Source organism: Strongylocentrotus purpuratus, unplaced genomic scaffold, assembly GCF_000002235.5.
Source record: "Strongylocentrotus purpuratus isolate Spur 01 unplaced genomic scaffold, Spur_5.0 spur5_scaffold_20, whole genome shotgun sequence".
NCBI classification, from domain to species: domain Eukaryota; kingdom Metazoa; phylum Echinodermata; class Echinoidea; order Camarodonta; family Strongylocentrotidae; genus Strongylocentrotus; species Strongylocentrotus purpuratus.
Genome location: NW_022145606.1, coordinates 15197906 through 15215427, shown reverse-complemented (window position 1 = coordinate 15215427; position 17522 = coordinate 15197906). Strand labels below are relative to the sequence as shown.

The 17522-nt window shown below is 37.8% G+C and overlaps 2 protein-coding genes across 3 annotated transcripts; one reads left to right on the top strand and one right to left on the bottom strand.

The window, feature by feature from the left end:
- Nucleotides 1-5691: 5691 nt before the first annotated feature.
- Nucleotides 5692-10995, bottom strand: LOC590866 (zinc finger protein 696). Of its 2 annotated transcripts, none has more exons than XM_030992834.1 (3): nucleotides 10920-10995; nucleotides 7855-7991; nucleotides 5692-7294 (listed from the first exon to the last, which is right to left on the bottom strand). In XM_030992834.1, exons 2-3 carry the CDS (start codon nucleotides 7928-7930, stop codon nucleotides 5754-5756), a joined length of 1617 nt encoding a protein of 538 aa, XP_030848694.1. In that variant the 5' UTR covers nucleotides 7931-7991; nucleotides 10920-10995; the 3' UTR covers nucleotides 5692-5753. The 2 variants fall into 2 exon arrangements, with proteins under 2 accessions (XP_030848694.1, XP_030848695.1); XM_030992835.1 differs by having other exon boundaries at nucleotides 5692-7291.
- A 67-nt stretch (nucleotides 10996-11062) lies between these two features.
- Nucleotides 11063-16322, top strand: LOC115918868 (zinc finger protein 2-like). Its single transcript, XM_030992833.1, has 3 exons — nucleotides 11063-11123; nucleotides 11544-11668; nucleotides 12138-16322. The coding sequence occupies exon 3, from the start codon at nucleotides 12151-12153 to the stop codon at nucleotides 13924-13926; it is 1776 nt and encodes a 591-aa protein (XP_030848693.1). The 5' UTR covers nucleotides 11063-11123; nucleotides 11544-11668; nucleotides 12138-12150; the 3' UTR covers nucleotides 13927-16322.
- The last annotated feature ends 1200 nt before the right edge of the window (nucleotides 16323-17522 follow it).

Here is a 17522-nt window from a genome sequence, read left to right as displayed (position 1 = left end):
GATGAAGTTGCCTCGTAATTAACTGAACATGTTTTTCTCCCCTTCCCCCGCCTCTTTCCTTCCTCCCCAACACGGCGACATTTAATTTTATTTATTTATCCCCCCCCTCCCCCTTTGCGTCCAACCTTTATTTCCAGTATCACACACTTGCTCCCTCCATTTTCCATCTTTCTAGTTATCCCCTCTCTAGCTCTCTCTCTCTCTCTCTCTCTCTCTGTCCCCATATCAATCTCTTGACAGGTTCTTCTAAATTAAGCCTTTCTTTATTTAATTAATTACGATTCCTGCCCCTCCCTTCTCTGTGCTTTAATTTCTTCTTTCATTATTTTCCCAATATCTCTGAACACCTTCAATCTCTTTTTCACCTCCTCCTTCTATCCCTCTCTCGATCAACCTCATTCATTTGATTTTTTCTTTCATTATTTTAATTCCTAAACCCTGTAGTTTTTTTTCTCTCCCCTCTCCTACCTCTACTTTCTCTCTCTCTCTCTCTCTTTCTCTCTCTCTCTCTCTCTCTCTCTCTCCTCTATTTCTCTTCATTTTTTGTTCTCTCTCCTCTCTCACTCCAGGTAACTTATATTTAAGCTATTACAAGTATCCACTAGAGTGCATCATTTTTTCTGTATAATTTCATCTTATATAATTAATATCCAACAAATGATTAATTAAATAAAACATACAAATATTAGTTCACATCTATCTGGGTATTTTACAAAACTGATATGTTCCCAAAGATATGCTGAGTTGACTTTGGGACTTAAAACTTCCAACCTATGATAATGTTCATCTAGGTAGACTTAAGCATATATAGATGTGTCCACTATTGAAGATACATGTAGTTGATGTACACCCTGCGATAATTATCTGCATGCATAACACTGGGTCTGAGCAGAGTCTTCTTATACTTTATGGTACACTCTGCTTCCTTCAATCTTGCAGAGCCTAAAAGTGTGTCGCAGTCTTTAGTCAGTATTTGCTATACATTTTGTTCACAATGCAATCGCATGACCAGAACTCAACTTTATCTTTATGATTCAATTAGTCTAATTAATAAATGATCACAGATTTCCCACAGTGGGACATAATTTTTATAATTACACTGTACCATAAGCTACTACAAAAATAAATAACTCTTAGAAGTTTCTTGAATTCAGTAATTTCTGTCTGACATGTACATGTACATGTACAGTGTGTACATTATGTATACGGTAGAAGAAAACTATATACTGACATAACGCCATGAAACCGGTGTGAATGTCCTTCAAATGAATATTACTCAAATCACAATATTGCACTTAACCTGATAATATGAGTTTAATACTTGTATTAAATGGCAAAAATATTAAAGCTTCTCCAGTTTCCTCTATAAGCACCAAATTTGATAGAATTAATGTAAGAGCTGTGCATCCGCCATTTCAAATGAGCGTCCCCTGAACACTGCTTTTTTCTGTCTCTCTTTATCTTAATTTCTTTCTTTATTGACCTTTGGAATTTATTTATTTATTCATTTATTCATTAATTTACTAATTTCCTTGTCTTTTCTTTCATTTTCTTTCTGTCTTCTTACTTTTCTTTTCTCATTCTTTATCTTTTGGGTGCCATCTCCTCTTTCCAGAATATTGGATCTTTCTGTGATGACACTTAACTCGTTGACTACTGAATTTATTTGTTGCCATAGGCTTAACACAGAGGCCACCAGGTTCCAGTAAGCAATGGGTTAAGGATAACTCACTCGCTGGTTTTCAAGTGAGGCTCTGAGTGATTACCTTTCTTGAAACTTTGAAGGAAAACTCTGATTGCATCAAACACTAGGATCAAGAAGCAATGTTTTAATACTGCTATCAAACTTTGTTTAAAGCTTCAATAACGGTACTTCAATCATCCTGTCACATCCTTAAACGCATCGTTTAACAATGTTAAATCTCAGATGCACGGCCCTATGTGTTATCGGTGTCTGTGATATGGTTTAATATTGAAGCACTAAAAAAAAAAATTGTGTTTCAAAATGATCAAGAAGTGCCTCAAAAAAGTAAAAATCTTTGAGTGACCGGTTTCACCATACTGCAGTTTTATGAAAACCGTTAGGAAAACACAATATTTGGTTTTAATTTCCAATTATAAATATCCTGATAATTAGACAGGCGATCTGCTTGTAAAAGTCCTGACTGACCTAAAGGTTTATAATTATCATTGCAGCATGGGCTAAATCCAGGATTTTGTTTCAGAATCTGAGACAAAGTTACGGATCTCTTTAAGTAGGTGCCAATTAGCCCCAATCATTTCCTTGAAATCAAGAAACATAAATATCACCTATTGAGAAACAGAATGGCATCGGTACTCGGCATAGACAACATACTAATACTGCTCAGGAAAGAAAATAAATGTTACGATATGCGACATCCGAATATCCGGTATCCGCTGTAGTTGAATCAACAACATGTTTACCATAACAAACCAGACTGCCGACTCTCTATCATCCTGATTATAAATGTTTTCGGATGGTGTTATTTATTTATAATGGAAGAACTTTAAATGATTTTAGTGAGTTAAGAGGTTTATGAATATTGAAGACAATAATTATTCAATGTTCTGGACATCTATGAATATTCAAGTCTAATGATTTCATGGTTTTTGATATTATGAATATTCAACAGCAATGATTGAATGATATTGGATGTTGAATAAGGGCAGGTCCAAGCTATTGTCCCCTCTGGGAGTCAAATTTCATCTGTATATATATTTAACAAACTATACCTCATTTTAAAGCTGAAACTATGAATTTTATGAATCTGATAAAAAAGAAAAAAATTATCAAAATACGACGAGTGCCAAGGTCACGAACTTCGATTTGTATTAATTAGCGTGACGTACGGGACATTACATTTTTATTTTTGTATCTCGTTTGAATTATTTGTTTAAAATTAAATATCTCAGGAATTGTAGACCATCATGCTAGAAAATAGGAAAAAAATATAAAAACTTTAAAAATTAATTAATTATGCAAATGAGGTAGGTTCCAAAATGTGATGTCCCGTACGTCACAATTTGATCACAATTTGTTTAATTTTAATTACGAAAATATTTTTTTTTTTAAAGATATTCTAGGAAGTTCTAATTTAGATGAATACCTAACAAAAAATAGGTTGAACAAAAATTACAAAAATTCTGTGTTGATTACATAATCAAATTAAGAAATGTGACGTACGGGACAAGTGTGTGACGTACGGGACAACCCCATATAAAACCAATGCAAGATGTGAAAAAGAAATGACCAAAAGGAGAATATATACTGTGTTAGGAAACTTGTTGTATACAGGGATATATGAACATTTCAACTGGGTCCCTTCTAGGAATTTACTTGTTTGTACTGAATTCGATGTAATTAGTCTTCAAGCCAGACCCTGGTATTATCAACTTTGGTATTTTGCCAGTTGATGTCCCCAACATTGGCAAGATGCTAAATATGTAAATCATAATAGTGTACTAGTTCCTGGAATGAGTCTAATGAAATTATATGGTAGTAGATGCACCAGAAGCTGGCTTTTACAACTCATAGATGCTGCAGGTAAGAATCTTAGCACATGTATGCTATCAAGCTCTCCATGTGAGGTTTTTTTGATATTCTATTTAAATGTCATATTATGATGGTAAAGGATTACAGCATACACTGTACATGTTATGGAGCCAGCTTGGGAATTTTGATCTCCTAAAAACTAAATCATAACTTTTAAGGAAGGATAGCCTTTTTGAGTATTTCACACTCTCACCCACTTAAGATTTTTATCACTTTTACACCCATGCATTAATCTTTTGAATTGTGGAAAAGGTCTCACAAACCTTTAGGGTTTTAATTTCTTATATCTGGTGGTGTTAATAAGATGTCTTTAATCAATACAAAATACATTCAAGATTTATATTTTTGTATCCATCTTTCACAAACATGTACATGTTGTAGGCTACATTAATGTACATCTAAATTTTTGAATATATGACAGCAACATATACATGTTCTAATCTTCATTCTTCATTTCAATGCATTTTCCCATACGGAAAAGTTGTCCCGTACGTCACGTGTCCCGTACGTCACATACACACATTTATGTTTTGGTATATTACATAACAACGAAAGGTCAGAAAAATATGGTAATAGTTGTGATTAATGCTTGATTCCATAATGAATTAAGATATCATTACCATAAATCTCATAACTTAATAAATTCAGAGAACTTTTATGATGAACTTATTTTTGAAAAAGTCAGAAATTCTCTGGTCCCGTATGTCACACAGCACATTAATTACATTAAAAATTAATTTATGAATTGGTCAGAACTAAAACTTTCCACAAATGAACTAGCCCACTTGGACCTGATTCAGCAGAAGAACCTTTAATGTTTCAACGATTTTGGATGTTTTTGGATGTTTATGAATATCCAAGACTAAAGTTTTGGATGTTAATGAATATTCAACACTTCATAGTTTTGGATGTTTATGAATATTCAACACTTCATAGTTTTGGATGTTAATGAATATTCAACACTTCATAGTTTTGGATGTTATGAATATTCAGTGGAAGAGCATTCCACCCTCAAACTCATCATGGTGGCAGCGGTGGGATACATATGTAGGATCAAAAGCTCTGGTAATTCCAAAGAGGAGCTCTGGTATATAAAGAACCAAACAAATTACAAACAAATAGAATACAACAAATTGGCAAAAGAGAAACTAATTTCAATACAGCACACCAAGCAAGAGCTTCTACAAACATAGGCCTACATGTAGAATTCTAGATGCATTTTGTTTCGCCCCTAATCAAGATATTGCCTGTTGAGAGCCAAGAGCGCATGAACTCTGTTTTAAAGGGATCCGGTAACTTTGTCTTAGATCCTTTAGAAATAATCCTTGATTTAGCTCATGCTGCAATGATAATTATAAACCTTTAGGTCAGTCAGGAACTCCATGACTTTTACAAGCCGATCGCCTGTCTGCTTATCAAGATATTAATGATTGGATTTACAAATTTTGGGGAAAACGAGTATGGTAAAACCGGTCACTCAAAGATTTTTACTATTTTGATGCACTTCTTGATCATTTTGAAGCGCAATTTTTTTAGGGCTTCAATATTACACCATATCACAGACACTGGTAACATGTAGGACCGTGTATCTCAGATTTAACATTGTTAAAGGTAATACAAAGTTTTGGGAAATTTTGAAAATTGGGTGGATAGTGAATCTTTACAATTTTTATATATTTGGATGCCCCTGTGGATGTATTATAAGCACTAAAAAAATTAGCCCCTAAAACACCTCTGTTTTCGAGAAAAATTGAATATAAAAATTTACCGGTGCTCCCGGTAAATTTTGATAAAGTTAAAATAGCGCCTATTGCCGTGAAATGGGAGCTGCGACCATGAAAATCTCAGAATATGTAATTGTGATATATAATTTCCAAATGGGATTAGCTAATCGGTCGATTTTAGTCAAGAAACATTGTTTCATAGCTAAATTAAAATCTTGACCTTGAGAGGGAGCTATACAACATAAAGAGTTAATTATTTATAATTTCATAACTTTAGACTCGATTTCAACCGCGACAACGATCAATGAATATTGAAGGAACGCATATGCTTCCAATATGTTAATTTGAACCAAATTCATGACCCCATACCAAAACTTTGTAATACCTTTAAACGATCCCTTTAAATTAAAGAGTTTTTTCATTCTTCTGGCTCTCAACAATGATGAATGTCCTTGCTAATCAGTATCAGTCATATCAGTCATATTGGTAGTCTTTGGTGCACAGACATGTTTAGGGAGATAACAGTCTGAGCTGAATTCTTTCAGACATACATCACATTTGTACGGTTTCTCGTTGGTGTGGGCTCTCATGTGCCGAGTCAGATCCGAGCTTGCGCGGAACTCCTTGTGACATACCCCGCACTGGTACGGCTTCTCGCCTGTATGCATGCGTACATGCTTGATGAGGTCGCTCTTCGATTTAAACGTCTTTGGACATGCGGTGCAGCTGTAAGGTCGCTCCCCAGTATGGCCACGCATGTGAAGGGTCAGGTTGCTCTGCGTACTGCAGGTTTTGTCGCACAGCTTGCAGGCGAACGGACGTTCACCTGTATGGATTCGCATGTGAACTGTCATGTCTCCTTTACGACCAAAGCTCCTCCCGCAGGTCTCGCAAGAAAAGGGCCTGATCCCGGTGTGGGTGCGGAGATGATAAGTCAGGTGGGTCGCGCGGCTAAATGCTTTCTGGCAGACGGAGCATTCGAATGGCTTCTCACCCGTATGGCTACGCATGTGGTTTTCAAGGTGGCGTCTTTCGATAAAGCCCTTGTCGCAGACACTGCATTTGAATGGCCGCTCTGAAGTGTGAACCTTCATATGTGATTTTAGATGCATGAAAGATTTTAGGCATATCTTGCACTGCGAGAGTTGTTCTTCTTCATTCAGTGACGCCGTTGCTGCTGCGCAATGGTTCTGTGACCTTTGACAAGATGTTCCTTCCAAAACATATGTCCCAGTGTCCTCTTGGGATACAAGATCTTCTTGACAGCGAACAGCAACTCCCGACTCATGAATCATAGTCAAACCCTTAGCAGAAGGTCTGTCATCCAAACACTCTATGTCACTTGCTTGCATCATGTCAATGCCTGGAGATCTTGGATTTGCATCAGGAACACGTTGGCTATGAAGCTGTCCTTCAAGGACACTTGCACCCAGACCATCTGTCGTCAGGTGATTAGTATCAGAACCCTGTGATCCATAAAAATATCTCCTTTCCAGAGCACTTGTTTCTTTCCCATCTCTGCTCAAAAGATCTTCTGGATGAGAAATGGAAACCCTGGATTTGTTGGAAATCGACTCAATTCCACCGGAATGCTTTTCCCGCTGTGGTATTAGAATACGTCCTCCTTTATTTCCAATTATCCATGGCTTTTGGTCAGGCGTCCTTTCACAGATATTTGAAACCATGCTCACTTCAGTCTCTTGTGTCGAAGGACCATCAAGGTCCTGAAGAGCAACCTGTGATTCTTGGATCATTGTAGAGCTTGCACCTGGTGGCTCACAAGGGATACAGTCTGGAGGCGTCCTCCTAGGGTTCAGAGTCGGTGCATGAAGCTGGAAACCTGCGCAGGAATCCTGTGAGTTCTGTTCCTCTGTTGAAGAACCAAAGTCATGACCATCTCTTCCAACACTGGTCCTTCCTGTCTTGATGTTTGATTGACCTGGTGGTGAGTGTGACACAGGTTGATTGGCATTTACCGGACATCCTCTCTCATCTTCTATAAGAAAATAAACATACATGTACAATTAACAACTAAATTTAGCGCTTAGAGACTTCGGTGGTAAGCGCTTTATAAGTAACGTTTTTATTATTATTATTATTATTGATCATACCCTTACAAAAGCTTTTGTAATTTGTAAGTACCGGTATGTGAAATATTCCATTTGGCCTGATTTATGTTTCTTGAGAATGTATTAATGTAACATAGCAATCTAAAATTATTCAACAAAGGATTTAATTAAACCAGTCTACCTTTTATCCTTGAGTTACAAAGAAAAAACACATCAAATTTAGAAGAGGAATCAATAATTTATTTGTTAACTTTAAATCTGCATGTACATGTACATGATTATGTTTTGACATTCATGAGTCCCCAATGGCATATTTAGGGTTGTAGGTTGTAGGGTTGAGGTCACAACTAATTATCAGGAGAGTGCTTTAAGGATAGGGTTAGGGTTAATTTTATTTAGTTTTATGTTTTATGTCATCAGAATAAGTGACCAACATGTAGACATTTCCTAGTAGTTTCGACAGACTTAGATCAAGATCTTGTCTTACCAAGCTGGTTGTGAGGTTCCACTGGTTCTTGTTTAACAGTGGTGCTGGCGATGCCTGCCAGATTCGAGCTCTCCATCGTCTAAACTCACATCCACCAGCCCAGGCCAGTCCGATTGAAGCACTACTGGATTGGAGACCTGCATGAAATCATAAACAACGGGACAATGAGTAACTTACAGGTGAGAAATATTATGAAGATAGATTACAGGGTATGCGTATCTCTGATTCTGAATCTTGTTTTTCCTAAATATTTATAACAGAAAATTACATGGACATTTTGTTGGGGTCCTACATTTCACACCTGTCAGTTACTCATCATGCTTATTTCAATAGACTAGAGAATTATACTAGTACTTCAGTAGTCTTCAAAAACACTGCCCAATATCCATGAAAACAAACCAAATTCAAAACATTACCGTCAATGGCAGCCTAGTAGGCCTACTAGTATCTAACTTTTACACAATAATGTAAGAAAAGTAATGGAATTTACGCAGCTCAGTCAGCTCAATTAGTATTTTCAAGTTGGGTGTGAAGGGCTGGTGTTAGTGTTAAATAAACACGAACACCAGCCCTAAACACCGAAATGGAAATCAGCTGGTGTTAAGGCTTTGACCACTGAATATTGTCAACATCCGGTAGCTAGTGTTATCGATTTTACAAAATTATTGTCTGCTGAACCGACCTTTGTGGTTGTGGTGTTAATATTTTATGTACAAATGTCCTATTCACTAACACTAGACCCTAGGGATTAAGCAAATGTTGATTTCCAGTTCGGTGTTAGTGTTATACCCGCACAACAGTCAACGCACGAACGACGCTAATTTATTGTCTGACGATAGTAGAAGTAGAAGTAGAAACAGCTCCTTCACTATGTGATCCAAACATTCTTTTGTGTAAAATGAGTTATTTTATAAGACCAGAGAAGTGAGTGTAAATTTATTCTGTGCTTTTCATGATATCTTGAGTCTTGAACTCTTGATGAACTATTTTTAAATCATCGTCGTGAAATCAAGTCTGTGTGGCAAAGTCAGTGCGCACAGTAGGCCTACCGATATTGATATCGGTATCAATCGAGCTCTTAATTTCATCAGCAAATTTTTTGCCCAATGTAAGAGCTCTTGGCTGCTCGAAACACACATCGAACTTGAAATCACTCAATGCCTCAATTGGTCAAACTCGAAGAAAAATCTGGGCAAAAAAGCCAAGAAAAAACAAATAAACAGCCTGGGGGCCGTTTCTCGAAACCGTCATGACTACAATTTTTTACAAAAAGATCAAAGACATCTCGCTTCTGTCGCTACTGTAGCTCGGCTTGTCAGCTAAGTCATTTCACAAAGCCGTCTTTGCCAAGAAGATGAGCGACAACTTCCGCGACAAGCGAGTTGTCACTGCTCCGAACCCGTCATATCTTTTTTAATTAGGGTCTACTGTAAAGGGCCAGTGCGCCACCACAAGTCAGTTTGTTGCTATTCCAGGCCATGCATTGGCCGCCAAAATAAATGTGCGATTATAGAACTAGACTACCGGTAGGCCTAGATCTAGCCTTTAACTCACTTTAAGTTTAGGTCTACGTCTACCGGTAGTTGCTAATAGGCCTATAGTAATAATAATATTGCTAGATCTAGATCTAGACTCTATTTTATAGACTAGGGTCTAGATCTAGACTGATCGCGCACCCGATGTTGTGTGCTAAAATTCTTCCCATAGAGATTACACGCATCCCTATGCAGCCTACGTGCATTGCGCGACCATGCAAAAAAAGTCAATTTTTTTTTTTCAAATCGAGATTCAAACCTTTATCAGTTGTGATCCTGAAGGTGATAATCAATGAATGAGGTGTCATATGAAAGAGCAGGTGAATTCCAATATTTCCAAAGGGGCGTAGCCCCCGAAATTCTAAAAATATCTTGGTCAAAACAGCAATTTAAACATTGTGTCCTGGCTAACTCTGAGGTTTGTCACTTTTGAGATATGACGCCCCGATCGATAAGTAGTCCCAGTCCTAAGGAACAATTCTATGTGATTATATTTTCGCTAGCCCCCAGGGATCACAACTGATAACAGTTTAAAAATACCCTTCTCGCTATTTGGTGGATCAGCTAATTAGGGGGCGTGCGCTCCGCTCAGTCCAAACCATGGTTACATCGCGTAACATCTCCGCGCACGAACGAAACCCCAAATTCAAGTGACTGAAATTATGGTTGGAAATTCCCTCGATAAACCCGGAAGTGAATACACGTTATAGTCAATGGCAATATCGCGGAGACAACGTGCGTTGTCTCCGCGATATTGCCATTGACTATAACGTGCATTCACTTCCGGGTTTATTGTGCGACGAACGCCAACCATACTAGTCAATCGCACATGTCGCGGAGACAGCGTAGCTCAAGCTGCAAGTCGCGGATTGGCTTAGCAGCATGCGTACGATATGCATACGCTTGCATATCGCGCGATACAGCTGTTTGGCTAAATTTAGCAAAACAACATCACTCTGCGTGGACGTCTTTTTCGACGATTTTGACCAAAATGATATGAATATACCAGCGTGTTGGAGGGGCTGTAACTTTTGATAGAAACATCGGTGAGACTTGAAATTTGAAATGTATTATTCTGATAACATTTTTTATTCAAATTTCAAACAAAAATGGTGAAAAACGATCCCAAATTGAAAATTGAAAAATCGTTCAGACACCCTATTTAAATAATTCTTTTTCCATTGATTCTTTAATAATGAAAAACAAAGGAAATCACAAATTAAGATCCCTCAAGCCCCTAGCTAGCTCTTCTCATTTGAGAATCAGACTTCATTTAGACTGGGGTCTAGTTATTCTGCACACGCACAGCCCGCGAGCTCTCGATCTGGTCACTGATCTGCAGCTCTGTCCTACCCGACAGCTACGGGAGGACCGTTCTAAACTGTCCGTAGATCTCGATCTAACCAAACTTGCTGACAAGATACGACTCAAATTTTACTCTTTTATCTACGTTTCTATCTTTCTCTTTTACTGCACACTCTTGCACCTGAATTCAAGTATCGCTCTTTTTATTTCAAACCTTCTACTTACCCTATTTTGTGGTTATTTTAGACTTGGTTCATTTCTTCTTCGAAGATTTTTGGGCCAACCTACAAATTTAATAGTAGTCTTCTTCTCAGGCTATATAAATATGTAGACGTCTACGTAGCGTCTACATATTTATATAGTCTGAGAACAAGACTACTATTAAATATCTTCGAAGAAGAAATGAACCAAGTCTAACCCCGAAATAGGGTAAGTAGAAAGTTTGCAATAAAAAGAGCGATACTTGAATTCAATTGCAAGAGTGTGCAGTAAAAGAGATCGATATAAACGTAGGAAAAGAGTACAATTTAAGTCGTAACTTGTCGGCAAGTGGCATGCAGCGCAGTTTGGGTTGATCTACGGACAGGTTAGAATGGCCCTCCCGTAGCTGTCGGGTAGGACAGGGTGCGGTGACCAGATAGAACGCGGGCCGTGCAGTGGAGAATATTGTCTGAATGAAGTCTGACTCTGAAGTAAACAGCTAGAAGTGGAACCTAAAAGCCTCGAGGGATCTTAGTTAATTTGTGATTTCCTTTGTTTTTCATTATTAATCTATCTCCATAATATTTCACACCTGTAATTAGACTAGTTTAGTTACTCATTGTCCTGTTGTTTATGATTTTATTACAGGTCTCCAATCCAGTAGTGCTTCAAGTTCAAGTACGGGCTGGTGGATGTGAGTTAGACGATGGAGAGCTCGGCAGGTATCACTGTCACTGTCAAACAAGAACCAGTGGAACCTCACAACCAGCAGGGTAAGACAAGATCTTGATCTAAGTCGGTCAAAACTACGAGGAAAATTCTATGTCACTTATTCCAATGAGGTTTGCTAACTTAGTTGTGACCTCAACCCTACAACCTACAACCCTAAATATGCCATTGGGGACTCGTGTCAAAACATACACATGTACATGTACATGCAGATTTAAAGTTAACAAATGAATTATTGATTCTTCTTCTAAATTTGATGTTTTTTTCTTTGTAACTCAAGGATGAACGGTAGACTGGTTTAGTTAGATCCTTTGTTAAATAATTTTCGATGTTAGCTTACTACAATGTCGACATCGTCTACTACATGTATGTTACATTCTCCAGAAACATAAATCAGGCTAAATAAAATATTTCACATACTTGAACATTACTAAAGCCTTGTAAGGGTATGATTTAAAATTGAGTTGTTAACTGTTCATGTATGTTTATCTGTTTCCCTCTTAATTGCAGAAAAAAATGAGAGAGGATGTCCGGTATTACTGCCAATCAACCTGTGTCATGTTCACCACCAGGTCAATTAGACACCCAGACAGGAAGGACCAGTGTTGGAGATGGTCATGGCTTTGGTTCTTCAACAGAGGAACAGAACTCACAGGATTCCTGTGCAGGTGTCCAGCTTCATGCACCAGCTCTGAACTCTAGGAGGACTCCTCCAGATTGGATCCCTTGTGAGCCACCATATGGGGAACGGGAAGCACCAGGTGCAAGCACTACAATGATGCAAGAATCACAGGTTGCTCTTCAGGACCTTGATGGTCCTTCGACCCAAGAGACTGAAGAGAACATGGTTTCAAATACCTGTGAAAGGACGCCTGACCAAAAGCCATGGATAATTGAAAATAAAGGAAAACATATGTTAATGCCACAGCGGGAAAAGCATTCTGGTGGAATCAAGTCGATTTCCCACAAATCCAGGGTTTCCATTTTTCATCCAGAAGATCTTTTGAGCAGAGATGGGAAAAAGGCAAGTGCTCTGGAAAGAAGATATTTCTATGGATCACAGGCTTCTGATACTAATCACCTGATGAAAGATGGTCTGGGTGCAAGACAGTTTCAAAGCCAACATGTATCTGATGCAAATCCAAGATCTCCAGCCAATGACATGGTTCAAGTAAATGGCAGGGAGAGTTTGGATGTAAAACCCTCTACTAAGGGTGTGACTATGATTCGTGAATCAGGAATTGCTGTTCACTGTCAAGTAGATCTTGTATCCAAAGAGAACAAAGAGACAAATGCGTTGGAAGGAACATCTTGCCAACAGCCACAGAACCATTGCGCATCAGCAATGGCGTCACTGAATGAAGAAGAACAACTCTCGCAGTGCAAGATATGCCTCAAATCTTCCATACATTTAAAATCACACATGAAGGTTCACACGTCAGAGCGGCCATTCAAATGCAGTGTCTGCGACAAGGGCTTTATCGAAAGACGCCACCTTAAAAGCCACATGCGTAGCCGTACGGGTGAGAAGCCATTCGCATGCTCCGTCTGCCAGAAAGCGTTCAGCCAAGCGACCCACCTGACTTATCACCTCCGCACCCACACCGGGATCAAGCCTTTTTCTTGCGAGACCTGCGGGAGGAGCTTCGGTCGTAAAGGAGACCTGACAGTTCACATGCGAATCCATACAGGTGAACGTCCATTCGCCTGCAAGCTGTGCGACAAAACCTGCAGTACACAAAGAAGCCTCACCCTCCACATGCGTGGTCATACCGGGGAGAGACCCTACAGCTGCACTGTATGTCCCAAGACTTACACATCCAAGAGTAACCTCATCAAGCATGTACGCATGCATACAGGCGAGAAGCCGTACCAATGCTGGGTATGTCACAAGGAGTTCCGCGCAGGCTCGGATCTGACTTATCACCTCCGCACCCACACCGGGATCAGGCCTTTTTCTTGCGAGACCTGCGGGAGAAGCTTCAGTCGAAAAGGAGACCTGACAGTTCACATGCGAATCCATACAGGTGAACGTCCATTCGCCTGCAAGCTGTGCGACAAAACCTGCCGTACTCGAAGAAACCTCACTGTCCACATGCGTGTCCATACCAGGGAGCGACCTTACAGCTGCACGGTATGTTGCAAGACGTACAGATGGAAGAGCGACCTCACCAAGCATGTACGCATGCATACAGGCGAGAAGCCGTACAAGTGTGGGGTATGTCTGAAAGAATTCAGCTCAGACAGATATCTTCCTAAACATGTCTGTGCTCCAAAGACTACCAATATGACTACTGCTTAGCAAGGACACGATCATCAATGTTGAGAGCCGAAAGAGTGTACATAACTCTTTAATTTAAAACAGATTCCATGCACTCTCTGTTCTCAACAGGCAATATCCCTGATTAGGGGCGAAACAAAATACATCTACAATTCTACATGTACATGTATGTTTGTAGAAGTTCTTTCTTGGCGTGCTGTATTCAAATTAGTTTCTCTTTTGCCTATTTATTGTTTTCTTTTTTGTTTGTTTGATTGTTTGTAACTTTGTTCTTTATATCAGGGCTCCTTTTTGGAATTACCAGAGCTATTTCGGAGCTTCCCAAAGTTGAATTGGTCATTGATCGTATATATTTGTTTCGTTTCCTGAGCAGTTTTAATATGTTGCCTATTGTAGAGCCAGAAGGGCATTAACTAAAAACACAAACAGTGTCATATGCCCTTCCGTTGCTCAATATGTGATATTTATGTTTCCTATGAACTCATATTATCAGGTAAAGTGCAATATTGTGCTTTGAGTAATGTTTAATAGAAGGAAATTCACAACATTTGTATTGCTTTTTTTCAGTACTGGTGTATAGTTTTTCTTCTGAACATGCACACTGTACATGTGCCGGTTTATCAGACAGAAATTTTTGAATTCAAGAAACTTGTAGGAGTAATTTTATTTTTGTAGTAGATCATGGTACAGTGTCATTCTTAATTCATGTCCCTCTCTGGAAAATCTGTGATCATTAGACTAATTATAAAGATAAAGTTGAGTTGCGGTCATGAGATTGCATTGTAACCTACTTAATTACCGCTTGATGAACAATCTTTGAAGCCAATTACTCAGCCTCTATACATTTTCTACCAAAATCGTTTGGCACATATCATTTACTTGTAATCTTGAACATTCAGTGCGAGTTTTGTTGGATTCTGTGAGAATTTATTTTGTATCATTACCTTATGCAGAACTCAAGCTAATCTTTAAATTGCAGTGGCGATTTAATGATGATAATTATTAATCAATCATGATATTACAAGGTATATAATATGTGTAAAAACAGTTCTATTTTTGGGTCAATGAGACCTTCAAGGGTAGCCCCTTGGAGATATGGTCCCTATCATGAATATGCATGATGGCTCATGGTAATTCTATTCCAGGAACTACATGTATGTACACTGTATAACCTCTGTATGCCTCCAAATAGCCTTAGTCTTAGAGCACAGAAACTATTGGACGCTTCACAATTGGACACTTAGATTAACCTTGCGCCTTTCCTGAATTTGAATTTGACAGTCTCTACTCTGGCCAGGGTTAGTTTGCAGGCAGAGTAATGCATTACAGAGGTTCTAAGCTAGGAGACTATACAGAGACTGCAGTCCATATGCCCTTCACTGTGGCTGATCTTACTGGTATATGACACAGCCAGAGACCGACAGAGTTAGACTCTGCAAGAATCTTTAAAGATAAATTTGAGTTCTGGTAAAACAAAAGAAAATGAATTCTCACAGAATCAAATGAAATTTACACTGAAGGTTCAAGATTACAAATAAATGTCATTTTCCAAACAATTTTGGTAGAAAATGTATACTGGCTGAGTAATGAGCATAGAGAGATAAGGAAATCTAGGTTGGTAGCCCCTGACACCATTTGTGTAGTCCCATACATCTTTTCCAACATTCTACCAGGGATATGAGAAATTCTACATAGCAAGACTACCACTGCATGTAATTGACATAGAAATGTGCAATCTCAATGTAACAGTAAAAACTGTGGGGTCATGAGGGGTATTTATTAGGTGCTTAAAGTAGGCTGGAAATAATGTTTGGGCTGTTTAACAGAAGGGCGAGTTTTCAGCACTACAGGTGTGATTTTGTGCATGCTGTTTGTGTGTGTACTTTTGCACCGTTTAGGTGCAAAAGTGTTATACTAGTAGTGCCGTTTTGGGGGCTCTAAAAGGGGTTATTTAATGCACTAGAAGTGTAGTTTTTAGCACCAGAAGTGTAAACAGGCTTACACTTAAAGTGTTTAAAGTAGCACTTGGACTGGTGTTGAATTATAGCACGTGCACAAGTGCTACTTTAGCACAATTGGGCAGTCCCTTTGCGTGCCCTTACAGGTGCCTCCAAATCTTGAGGTGCTAAAATTATCTCTTGATTTTTTTAGAGTGTAATAAAGTAAATGTTAAACCACAAAGACCGGTAATAGTAAATTAACATTCAGAAATAAACATTATTACATCTACCTTTATCAATTTTACACATGTCTAAGTGTGGCGCAATTAACATTATATCATAAATGTAAAATTTAAAAAGGATACAAGACACATTTTGATATTTTGTATGTGGTTCCATGAAGTATACCACAACATTTTCTTCTTTGAGGAGAAATTCAAATATCATCTTAATTAAAGACATAGGCTATATACTGAGTATAATGCCGTTCTTCTTTGTTCTTTTTTCTGTGTGTGTTTTATTAAAGCAAACCATAAGAATCACATAATTACAAGATTTGATAAAGTGAAGAAATGTTTATTAAAAATACAAATACAAAAATAAATATAAAAATATTTTTAAAAGGCAGACAAATGGTATAAACAGAAATGCATGTACAAGGCAGTTTACATAAAAGTAACACTTTCTTTGCATGAGTACAGTATTCGAGAGGTTGCAAAAATAAACAAAATTAATACAAAAAGAGGGAGGGGTATTAACAAAGAAAGGAAAGAAAACCAAAAACCAAAACGCCATTTTTTAAAGTATTCTTGGCTTAGTGATATTCAATTTCCTTCTGTTTCTTCACAAAGGATTTAAAGGACACAAAATCAGGAACATTGTCATCAAATTTACAACAGTATATATGATATTTCAACATGCAGTAAAAATAAAAATGAGATGAATCTATCACCACAAACTCCAAATACTTTTTCCAAATTAGAAATATTGAAATTGGATTCACATTTTTGGCGAATCACTGTGAGGAGATTTTGCTAAATTGGGACAACTTTGTCACAATCACAAAATAAGTGAACCATTGTTTCCTCTTTTTGGTCACATAGAGCACAATTGGGTGATTCCTTAGAAAATCATTCAAAGCAATTGCTCTGTGGGAAAATTTTAAATAAAAGATCTAATTTTAGTATCAATAGAGCAGAAAACATTGTATTATGGACCTTTTCCCAGTTAGTGTTAGGAGGTACTGGTAAACTGTTATTCCAATAGGCATATCTCTTATCAGGGCTATAGGACCAAGTAATAAGCTATAAACATTCTTAGGAACTTGTTTAAAACTCAATAATTTAAAAACTATTGTATCATGAACCCCAACAATAAGAAGAGGTGGGTTGAATAAGTCAGAAATAAAAAAACATTTTTATCATACCAGGATGGGAAATAAAAATATTGCTTAGATTTTGAACGAATAGATCTGTTGAACCAAAGAAGCTGACATCCACTCAGTTCAGAGTATTTTGAATCATAACATTCTATAGTAGCCTTTTCTCTAAATAAATACCAAGAACGTAGTCATTCACTTAACTATAATACTATATGTTACCCAGCGATCTCAAAACTGAGCTTTCCATAGGAGTAAGACATCTTCATTTATATTTTTCAAAAAAGATAATTCATTAA

Bases quoted from the DNA above. Each gene is read 5' to 3' on its own strand.
- LOC590866 (XM_030992834.1), bottom strand. From the start codon at position 7,930: ATGGAGAGCTCGAATCTGGCAGGCATCGCCAGCACCACTGTTAAACAA. The intron at 7,295-7,854 runs GTAAGACAAGAT...ATTTTCTTATAG, and splicing joins GGAACCTCACAACCAGCTTG to AAGATGAGAGAGGATGTCCG.
- LOC115918868 (XM_030992833.1), top strand. From the start codon at position 12,151: ATGTCCGGTATTACTGCCAATCAACCTGTGTCATGTTCACCACCAGGT.